General features: G+C 32.1%; 1 protein-coding gene across 1 annotated transcript; it reads right to left on the bottom strand.

Annotated features, from left to right (window-relative positions):
- Nucleotides 1-450: 450 nt before the first annotated feature.
- LOC114735275 (plastid-lipid-associated protein, chloroplastic) lies at nucleotides 451-4,391 on the bottom strand. The gene is made up of 3 exons (XM_028922958.1): nucleotides 3,841-4,391; nucleotides 1,211-1,406; nucleotides 451-918 (listed from the first exon to the last, which is right to left on the bottom strand). Exons 1-3 carry the CDS (start codon nucleotides 4,290-4,292, stop codon nucleotides 595-597), a joined length of 972 nt encoding a protein of 323 aa, XP_028778791.1. The 5' UTR covers nucleotides 4,293-4,391; the 3' UTR covers nucleotides 451-594.
- Between the last annotated feature and the right edge of the window lie 7,208 nt (nucleotides 4,392-11,599).

Genomic DNA, 11,599 nt, shown 5'->3' with positions numbered 1-11,599 from the left:
TTGACGAAGGCGCGAGCTTCCTCTGAGGATGAAGGCGCGAGTAGAGCGAGAAGAGTCTGACCTCTGAGGATAAAGGCGCGAGGGAAGCGGATGAAGGCGCGAGTGAAGCGGATGAAGAGTCTGAAGTGTCGGTCACCGCAGGGTATTTTGGGGTCAGACGTTGCCTTCAATTATTAGAGCCAGGAAGCGAAAATTTTTGGCTTCTGGTGAAACCATGGTTTCACCGGTGGAAACCATGGTTTCAGCCTGGACCACATTTTGGATGGGGAGCCTGCCTGTTTGGATGACTTCAAGTGCAAACCATGGTTTCAGCTTCCAAACCATGGTTTGCTTGGTCATCCAAACGCAGCCTAAGTATATTTTGATTTGATACAGTGCAATAGGTCACAATAATTTCGGCTAGGGTTCTGACCGATATGCATAAAGCATTTAGTATTAACTCAACCATTCTTATTTCTCATAGAAACACTCCACCTATACACCACGAATAAGCACAGAGCATTTCCAAATCCCATTACACATATGTGCTCAAACCTAGCGCCTATCAAAGGTTTATTACTTTTGAACATGCATTTTCAACGGGCTAAGAATAAACTAAGCGCTTAGGCTTGACAACAGGGAGCTTCCCTCCTTGATGAGGACGAATATACTACCACCATCACCCCTGGAGATGCGAAGTTCTTGGTCTAGGTATGTAGTAAGTAACCATGACTGGGCATTGCTGTTGCTGATTGGGATTTTCAATGGAGGCCGACTGGAAATTGTTCTGGCAACATTTGAGGCTGCGTCTTCCACAGAGTTGAGTATTCCTTTGAAAGGTGTCAGGTCAATCTTCTGTCCCAAGAACTCCACGTTTTCCGGGATCACTAACGAGTCTGTCAGCTGTGGGGTGCCAATGATCCCTTCCTCGAACTTGATCTGAACAATGTTCAAAAGCAGGAAGCTAGTTTCCTTAGGCAAGAATTAAAATTAACAACGTGGTTTATGAACAATATACACCTAACACCTAAGTCGTTGAATTCATCCTTTTGCAGGACTTAGTCCCTCAAAATTTGTAAAAACATCATAGGATTTCATTAGTCAATACCTCAAACATACACAAGGTTCATAGAAAAAAAATACACCAAACACGCTAGTCACATTGAGTTCATCCTTCTATAGGACTTTAGCCCCTCAAAATTCCTAAAACATTGTGGGATTGAAGGCAAACCTGAACACGTTGTGGGCTGCGAACTTCAAATTTGGCATTGGTGCTGACTGAGGTGGTAGCCAAAGGGCCAGCAAACTTAACTGAGTTTTGAACGGTGAAGTTTTGAGAATCAATGGTCTGAGATATTTCCTCTACCTTCACCAGGGGAAGTGTTCCCCTTGACAATAGTGGGAACAAACCTGCAAAAGATGTGTACCTGTACAACCACAAATACCCAATGATCACAATGAAATTCAACCTATCATGATACTTTCTTGCACGTTACATCTCTGAGGAACAAGATGCACAATTCATAATTAATGAATAATATGACTTTTTTTATAAGCATAGTTATTCAATGCAATCATTTTCGAGACACTATCGAGAACTAAATGTGAGCACTTTTCCAAGTAGAGATTTGAACTTTGATTTGCCACATTGTAAGACACTAGCCCCTTCTACTAGCTCTAATCTCATAGGTAATGAATAATACAATTTATTTCTTCGAGCCATATGCAATGTATAGAGTCCAATTCCATTGAGGTTAAGTTTGTATCTGGGCCACACATTTTTGGATTCAATATCAACCCTTGCGTAAAAACGCTACAGCATAGAGTTGGGATTTATATCCTTCTGGCCCTAGGAGATTTATATGGTTAGGTCATCTCTCAAGAGGAAAGAGAATAATACGCCCCATATAATATATCATTTTGATTATTGAGATTCAGTCAATTATTGATCCTTTGAGATAGGCAAAGGCTTAAATATTCATTTTGCTATAATAAAAAATGTAAAAATTGTAATAGTGTTATTTCAATGCAGAGAAATATGGAATTGATATGAAGTAATTTTGAGTTTAATGATTATTCAAAAAGTCAAGTATGCAGTTGAATTTCAGAGTCAGTTGATGGTGCAAGATATGATATAGCTTCCTATACGCATGAAAGCAACAAAACTCTTTTAAGTTCTTTGAATGCTTTTTTAGCGTTTCCAAGTAAAAATCATCCAACTTCTCCAAATTCAAATGTCAAACTCATCTAATGCCAATTTTAATGCCCAGGACCACATGCCCAACCTATACATGCCTAAATCTCTGACTAACTCAGCAAACTAAGCTTTTCACTATCCTATATGTTATAGACCTAATAAAAACTGCAAACAGAAAGGTTACAACAAGTTCAATTATAGTTCCATTAAATTAATGATTATTGCAGACAATCTCTTGTTCCTAAAATTTGTTCTCATTTTGATTTTAGTTTCTAAAATTTGAAACTAGTGCTTTTTGTTCTTGAAATTTGAAACCATATTTAATTTATAGGAATTGACATTTATAAACGAAGTAAATTTTAAGGATAAAAAACACTGACCACAAACACTAGTTTTAAATTTCAAGGAACAAAACAAAAATGAAGTCAAATTTCAAAGACTAAATATTATATTAACCTATTATTCTAAAAATCAAGTGTCCAGTTGAATTGAACAGTGGGTTGCTGGTGCAAGATATGATATGGCTTCCTATGTGCACCAAAGTGACAAAGCTCCTTTAAGTTCTTTAAATGCTTTTTTAGCGTTTGCAAGTAGGAATCACCTAACTTTTCCAAATTCAAATATTGAACTCATCTAATGCGAATTTTAATGCCCCAGGACCGCATACCAAACTATATACGCCTAAAACTTTAAGTCAGTCACCAAACTAATCTTCTAGCTATCCTATATATTATAGACCTAACGAAAACTGCAAATAGAGATGTTAGGACAAGTCCAATTATGGTTACACTAAATTAAAAAGTAATTAAGCCTTTTGGGTTGAAAAAAGTAATTTTTGGTTTTTGTTTTTCGCAGTTGAAATTAATAAATATAAAATTACCCTTTAAAAATAATTATAAGTTTGCCTTTCCCCCCATAATATTTAAGGACAACTAATAAGAATTTGACAATAACGAACGTATTATTTTTAGGGACTTGTCTATTTATTAAAATTTCAAAATTTAAGATTAAAACGAATCTAACAATTTAACAATCAAACTGTTAATTTAATCACATGCATATAATGACAATTCATCCTAAACCCCATAATCAATAAGACATTAGATCTTTTGTATTAAATGAATATAATATGGGAAAGAAGCCCAATCTTGTATTAGTAGATAAATATACCCTGTATACGATTTTTTTTTTTAAAATAAGGGCTATCAAGAGAGAAAAGTTGACACACAATCACTTTTAGATTGCACTTGCAGAATCTTCATCTCCCAAAATTAGTTTGTTATGACCTTTTAATTCCTTTTAACATATAATATTATCAGCTAATTTAAATTTGAGTATTGTTAGGCCTTAAAGTAAAGATAACAATTCCAGTACATTTTTATCCTGCCTATGAAACATTGAATTCCTTCAACCATACCAACTACCAGTGTTGGCATCTCATAGCTTAAGGATATCTCACGACTTTATTTTCATCAAAGACACTTAACTCATACCCTAACGCATCCGATGGATCAAGCCCAATTACAAGTAACTATATTAATATTCTTGTTGGCCAAAAAAAAAAACCTATCTTAATATTCTGGTGTCTAGATTAGTTTAGAATATTTCGCTAAAACCAAACAGAAAATGAAACGAGTCCAAGATCAGGGATAAGGAAATCTTACGCGAGAATCCATTTTCCATTGAGGAGTGCCAATGCCTCAGTAGGCGCAGGGTTTGGGTTCTTGGCCTCAAGTTGCGTGATAAGCTCCACAATCTCTGCCCTCGTCTCACTCGTCGCTTTCAGTCCTCGATCGGTCCCATAAAACGAATCAACCAACGCCTTTTTCAGCCGATCAGTCTCCGACTCCTCCGCCGCCTTCTCGTCCGCGACAGCCACTGCCACCGCTGAACCCTCCTCCTCCTTCTTCTTATCAGGACCCCATTCGTCGTCGTCCGTCACTGCTCGAACACACAAAACCGGCCGTAGCGAACTGTTCCGTTTTCTGATGGATTGACCGGAAAATTCAACCATGCATGGCAGAGAAATTGCAGGTTTAGGCATAAAATTAGAAGCCGAAGGAGTTACTGAAAGGGCTTTGCAGCGAAATTGATTGATTTGGGACAAAGACGCCATGGTTTCAATCTCAAATTTGGAAGGTAGAAACAGAGCGAAACAGAGAGAAAGCACAGAACAGCGAAGAAAAGCAACAAAGAGTCTGATATTTTCGAGCTTAGAATTTAGAAAAGCGTCCTCCGCCTTTTAAATAGCGTGGGAAAGGACGGTGTCGAATTGAAAAGACCATTTTTATCCATGAATTTCCTGGTATATCATTTTTTTTTCTTTTCTGAAAATTTGATTTGATTTTAATTTGGGTTCCGAAAATTCGACACTAGTTTTAGTGCTCAAAAACTGATTTTATGAATTAAAAACATTGCTCTAAAAGCTAAAAATAATATTAAATTTTAAGAAACAAAACTAAAATGAAGTTAAAATTTAAAAGCTAAAAAAAATCAACCCAATAAAAAAAAGGACAAATATCGAAGCACAAAATGCTGTCTGAAATCAGAATTCTCAATCGTTCTGTCATTCTTTTTCACACAAAAGGTATATTTATTATTGCTTTTTTATTACATACACATTTCATAATATAACTTATTTTGTTTAAAGTATTAATTTTTTCATCTAATATTCCCAAGTAATTATAAAATTTTTAACTAATTAATCAAACTCTTCCAACTAAATTATTTTTTTTAAAAAATAACTCGCTTTATATATTAAATTAAATTTATCCCCAAAAAGTAAATTCAATAAAAATCACATTTGAAAAATATTTAATATAAGAATGAATTAAAAATAATTTATCAAATTGAATGGTTTAATTGAATATTGACCGACTTATTATAAGTTCATTTAATTCGAAATAACTTCTAAAATTCATTATGATTTCTTTTTCCTTGTGCCGACCTTAAATTTCACAGGCTTATACGTCATATTTGATTTTAAGCTGAGAAAGAATTGGAAAGAGAAAGAATACAAGAACAAGAAGGAAAGGGAGCATGAGGTAACAAGTAGCAATCTTCTTCTCCTTCTCGTTCTTTCGCATTAATGTTTTATTTTTATTTTTATTTTTATTGGGTGAGCGAAACGTTTCATTTTACGTGAATGCGAAAGCGAGCATTTGACATTACTTATCATGATATTTGTTCCTCATTAACATGATTCTTAGAAAGAAAACAAAAAAATTAGAATTAATATTATTAGAATCTGACATCTCGCTGCATGAACCAATCCATGCATGGCATGGGGAGAAGTTTCCTTTTTTTTCGATGCAAAACAAAAGTAAAAGCTACCAGTCTATATCCGAAGAAAGAAGAGGCGTTAAGAAACTAGGTGGAGAACTAAAAAAGACAGCTCCTATCTCAATATCAAGAGCTTCTTTGGCCAATGCGTCCGCAGCGCCATGAGGAGAAGTTTCTAGTTTATCATCAGAAACTCAAAAAATTACATTAACAACTATCGAGATATGTATCAACAACTAAAAATTACATGCACTACACATTGATATTTTGGATGTTGCTATTGCAATCGGATTTTTTGGCTATATTTTCTGTGTTAATCCGATGCACCACACACTTGTTATTGATAATTAAAATAGTTATATTAATAGCTGTCGCAGTATATATTAACAAATAATATTAATCTGCACAATACACTTAATATTAATAATTAGACTGGCTATATTAACAACTATTGCGATATATATTGCCAATTGGTAAATATACTTTAGATTCAATCACAACGAAGTCTTATGAGACTCTAGATTTATTTTGAAAACCTATATAAACTTCTATTAAAACCAAAATATACAAGTCATACAAACTTCCTTTCTAATTTTGATATTCAACTTTCATCTATCCAACTGAAATTCCTCTCCTTAACACAAATATTACTTAATGATTATCATCCAATCATATGTGACATATCTTTATCCGAAATCAAAAAATAAATTAAAACATATTTTAATATTTGTTATTATACTATTAAATTGACTATCATACTACAAGTTTGATTGATTATATAAATATAATTTTTTAATAAATATTTCATATTTAATCTCATTTATTTTTTAAAACTTACCTGGGGTGTAATATTATAAATATATATTTACTGAAAATATTTTACAATCATATATCTGTGTATCTCCAATTAAATTATAAAGTTATAAAATTATATAATTTGGACATTCATATATTGATATTTTATAATTAAAAATATTTAAATATATTTAATAAAACATGTCTTTGTCAAAAAATTATTCAAATTTTGATCAAATTGTTCATATCTTAAGGTACTTAATTTTTTTTAAATTTAGGAAAAATATTAAATAGATTATTAATAAATACTAATATTGAAAGCTACATTAGAGATTTAGTATAATGAGGAATAAATTAGTAAAAAAGGTTTATTCTAATATGATTTTTAATTAAAAATATACTTCAAAATTTTTTTGAAATATTCTTTTTTTTTTTTTGAATAAAGGGGAAATATATTAAAACCAATATTTACAGAGGAGAAACAACCAGACTAGGCAGTAGTGGTTATAGAGTTAAGAACCTCTGCTGCCATAGTGGTATGATGCGCTAAACTGTGCGCTATTCGAATAATACAATCCGGCGTTCTAGACTGTAGGTTTATTCTTTAATGGTTTGAAATTTTTGAAATATTCTTTAATGGTTTGAGTATTGTACTAAAGCATTTGTCCAAATTTAAGCTGGGCCTGTGTTTATGAGTTGTATCGAACCTGAACCAAATCAACCCCTCCTTCTTATATAAAAGCCTATTGTTTTGTAACCGAAAAACAAAAGCCCAGATCTGTAGGTACCTTTATAAATATTCTTTAAATTTAGAAACATGTCCTGATCTTCGTGAGCTCCTAAGATCACCCAAACTTTTCTTTATAAAAAAAAAAACAAAAGCCCATTGTTTTTATCTATAAAAACAATTCTTTTTTTTTTTGGTTATAACCCACCGCTCTCATAATGAATTTAAACCCAACTTCACATTTAAAAAAGTTTTAGATGTATTCATTCAAAAATAAAAAAAATAAAAAAGGTTTTAGATGTATCATTAGACCAAAGAACCCTGATTCTTTTAATTCTTGGGGATTTGTCAAACTTGGTCGACAATTAATTCAAATTAAAGTTATTTCACCTGGATGCAAATATTTCTTAGAGACAATTTTAAGTCTAAACTCAAAGTTTTGCTTAAGAGGAAAAGGGATCAATAAGTCTTCTTCTGGGCTTTTTTGTGAATATAAATTTAAGTGAATTATATTGTATTTATTGGTATTAGAGCAAGTTTCACAATTCACAAAATAAAGACGTGTATCTAATATATGTTATTTTTGTCCTTAAACTATTTTCTCAACTATATTAAGTAATTTTACTCCTAAAATATTAAAAACAGTACAATATTGCCATTTTAAACATCCGTTATTTGGATCATTAGTTGATAAGAAAAATTAGAAAAAAAAACCAAAAATTACAAATATGTATCCTATAAAAAATTAATACCGATTAAATAAAAATTTCCTCTAACCCTTTACATATTACTCACCAAGAAAGCCTTTATATCAACAGAAAAATTTGAGTTTACACTCATAACATGCTGTTTGCATCCTTATTAAGTGGATCAGTTTTCTTAAGCAATTTTAGGGAATTTCTAATCATGAGAATGTATCAAAGTTATATACCGAGTATCCTATGTTTTAAAATAAATGGTCTTATTTGGCCAAAAAAAAAATGGTCTGCATGCATTTTTCATTTTTCAGTTAACTTTTTCTTTAATGTAACGTATTAATTCTTACTTTTGCGCCCTCTCCCACGGTCTCACTTGTTAGATCCTTGTCTTTATTGAAAACCATGTCAATTCTTTTATTCTTGCTAACAAAAAGTTTAGGCGAGGTGAGTAGTGAGTGTTCCTTAGAGCCAAGACATGCCTTAAGACTCAAAGAGCACTTACAGATCGCCTATTGACAAGATCCTCACATTAGTAATGACATTCGAATTCAAGACCTTATAAATTATAGGTTAACTCCTTATTAATTAGATCAACTCTTGTTACCAAATCATGTCAATTGTTTTTTTTTTATTATAACTCAGAGTATTCTCAAATCATTTTGGACTTAACTTTAATCTCCATGGGGTTACAAGTATTAAGGTTAAAATTTTTCCAATAAATATACTTTTTGAGACTCAAACTTGTGTTGTCACAGCTGGTTGGTATGTCAATTGTTTTTTTTTTTTTTTGTTTTTGGTACTGTGTCAATTGTTGATATATATGGATGCTGGTTGCGGTTTTTTAAGAATCTCATATTCAAATTTAGCCCATAGTTGGGTCTCGTTGAAGTTGGCCCATTTTCAAGCCCACTTTCTCTGAGAGACTCCCCCCCCCCATTGATGAGACTCCAAAATGGTCCTACTTCAGCGACGAGTATTCTCTCTTGTTTTCCCAAACAAAATTCTTTGATGATGAGATGTGGATAATATATTATCTTGCATCATTGTCTCTTTTATTATACTTCCTCTAATCTTATATGCAAGATATAATTTTTGAGATAGACATAGTCCTATTTATACTTAGAGGATATTTTCAAATTTTGACAAACTCTTTTCATTCTTGCTCTTATTAATTACATATTATATCATTGTGTTAAAATTATCTCTCACATATATTTTTTTCTCTACTTATCCTCTGTCTCATTGTGTTCTTGACTAACTTTAACCAAGGTTTTTAATACATGTAGTTTGATTATTTGCATGTTAGGAGAAGAGAGTGCATATGATTTTATGAATTCAAGATATCGGTATTCGATCAACAACAATACCTAGAAAGGGCTTCTCGGACCTCACCCACAAAATACTTTAAGTGTGATTATCAAAATCGTGAGTAAGCTCAATTGACTTGTGGATTTAGCATTCCCAGACTATGAAATTTAGTTACTTATCCAGTTTTTAATATAAGACTTAATTAACTAATTTAAATAGATTAATAATGTTAGTTAAATTAGCTAATATGATATATATTTTTTAAAATACCATAAGCATTTTTCTTAATTTCTTCCCTCTCTCTCTTGCTTAATTATTGTTGGGGAATATTAATAGGGTTAATTTGAAAAAAAATTGGTAAACAAATGAAATAGATCTTACATATAGGACCAACATTAACTCTCTAGTTAGATCCAACATTAAGGATTGGGGGAGTAACTCATTTGCAAGCTCGGAGACCATTTTTACTCTATTAGCTAAGAAAATATTTGACTTTATATCAATGTTTGAAAAATTGGACCGTAACGGCCAGTTCAGACTGAAAAACATCAAACCGGCCACTTGTCTGGTCTGGTTCTTCACTTAAACTAGGAAAAAGTAAAATCAGAGTGAACTGAACTAGACCACAATGGACCGGACTAGCCCTAGGTAACTTGCTAGGCTAAGCAGGTCACTGGGTTAATTTTTTTTTAAAAAAATTTGAACAAGGTAGAACAAGAAGATGAGAGGAAAATGAAATTCAAAACCAACTTGATTTCACTCCTTCGAAGTTCAGCTTCATTCGACTCCTCTGACCTCTGTCTCTAAATCTCTAAGGGTCTGTTTGGCTTAATGAGAGGAAGGGAGAGGAGGGATTTTAATGGAGGGAAGGGAAGGGGAGGAGAGTGGAAGGATTTTAATATTATTTTGTTTGAATTTATAAAAAAAGAGGAGAGGGGAGGAGTTTTAATATTACCTTGTTTGGTTCATAAGGGGAGGGGAGGGAAAAATTTTTAATATGGACAATTTTACCGTTATTTTATTTAAGATATGGGCATAATGGTCACAACATGGCAAAATATGAGCATAATAATTAATACATGGCAAAATATTACCCTTTCCCTCCAAATCCTCCCAATTTTGGAGGGAAGGTTGAGGAAGGGAGGGGAGGGAAAATTTTACTAAAATTTGTGTGTTGTCAAACAAGGAAAAATGATTAAAATCCTTCCCCCTCCCTTCCCTCCCTTCCAAACCCCTTGTACCAAACACACCCTAAGCCCCAACTCTGAATTTATCTAGTGCTCGATGGCTATGCTTGCATCTTAACCTTAGCTCCAGGGTGACTGCCCTTTACTCTTTACTTCTAGCTCTCGGTCACTTCGTTGCTGTGCTGCTCTAGATTTGTAAAGCTTGCTACATGGTCCCTCCGTCACTATCTACAAGAAAAAAGAGAGCTTAATGTGTTTAAACAATGAAATTGAAAGCACCAGACAAAGAAAGAGAAAAAAGATGAGGTGGCTAGAATGTATAGACATGTCAAAGTAAAAGAAGAAAAAAAGTGTTAGGGGGTTCACGTGGAGAGGAGAAGAAAGGAGAGAGCAGAAAGAAGGAAAAAAAAAAAAAATGAAGGAATTTTAATTTTTCACCCAAAAAAATGAGGATTAAAATTGCATTACTAAAAAGATCAAAAACAAAATTACACTTAAAAATAAGATTAGGGTTAAAATTGTACCTTAATTTAAGATTAAATAATATTCTTAGTGATTAGATATGAATATTTTTACACATTTTAATTAAATTGTGTTATTTTATTTATCACTGGTTTGACCCTAATATAACCCACTACCTTAACCAGTTTATTCACTGGTCCGGTTTTTAGTAATTTGCTTTATATACATATGTTGGATCTTGTAATCAAACTTAAATATCAAATAGTTTCAATTCTTTCTGAGAAAAATATTTCATTATTATATATTTCCGTAAGAGATATATATATATATATATAAAAGTTACTCTTAACATTAAAAATTAAAACCAATTAGTATTTATATTTTTTTACCTCTTAAAAATATTATTTTTATTATTAAATTAGTAATGATCACTTGATTTAATATAATGTGCAATCCTTGAAATATAAATACTTCTCACTTACATAAATACATATTTTAATAGTTTTCATTAATAAAGATGATCCTTCAAGAATTTAGTTGAACTCAGTTTGACATTTTTATGTTGAGGAAATGGAAGTTCATAAAAAATATTTATTGTTTGTATGTGACCTTTTTTGTAATAATAATTCATTTTAATAAGAGTCATGATAATTTAACCATTAAGAGAAATGACTAAAATAAAATAGTGTTACTTTTTCTCTTTTTGTTTTTTTAATATTGATATGAGGCAAAAACCCAAAAAAAAAAAAAAAAAAACTAAAGCTTGGAGTTCTTGATCCACATAGACGTATACTATCCCTATATAACTGGCTATCTAAATCTTTAGGAGGTCGATCTAGTAATTGAACGGTGTTGTTTTGAAGGAAGTTCCACTTTGCAAGCCAATTTGTGACACAATTTCCCCCTTTGAAAATGTGCTTCACTTCTACTTGCCAATTGTCCTTTAGTAACCTGTTTACTTTGT

Source organism: Neltuma alba, unplaced genomic scaffold (assembly GCF_004799145.2).
Source record: "Neltuma alba isolate B1F8T4 unplaced genomic scaffold, ASM479914v2 tig00013196_pilon, whole genome shotgun sequence".
NCBI classification, from domain to species: Eukaryota; Viridiplantae; Streptophyta; class Magnoliopsida; order Fabales; family Fabaceae; genus Neltuma; species Neltuma alba.
The sequence above is the reverse complement of the archived record's forward strand: the minus strand, read 5'-3'. Positions and strand labels throughout refer to the sequence as shown.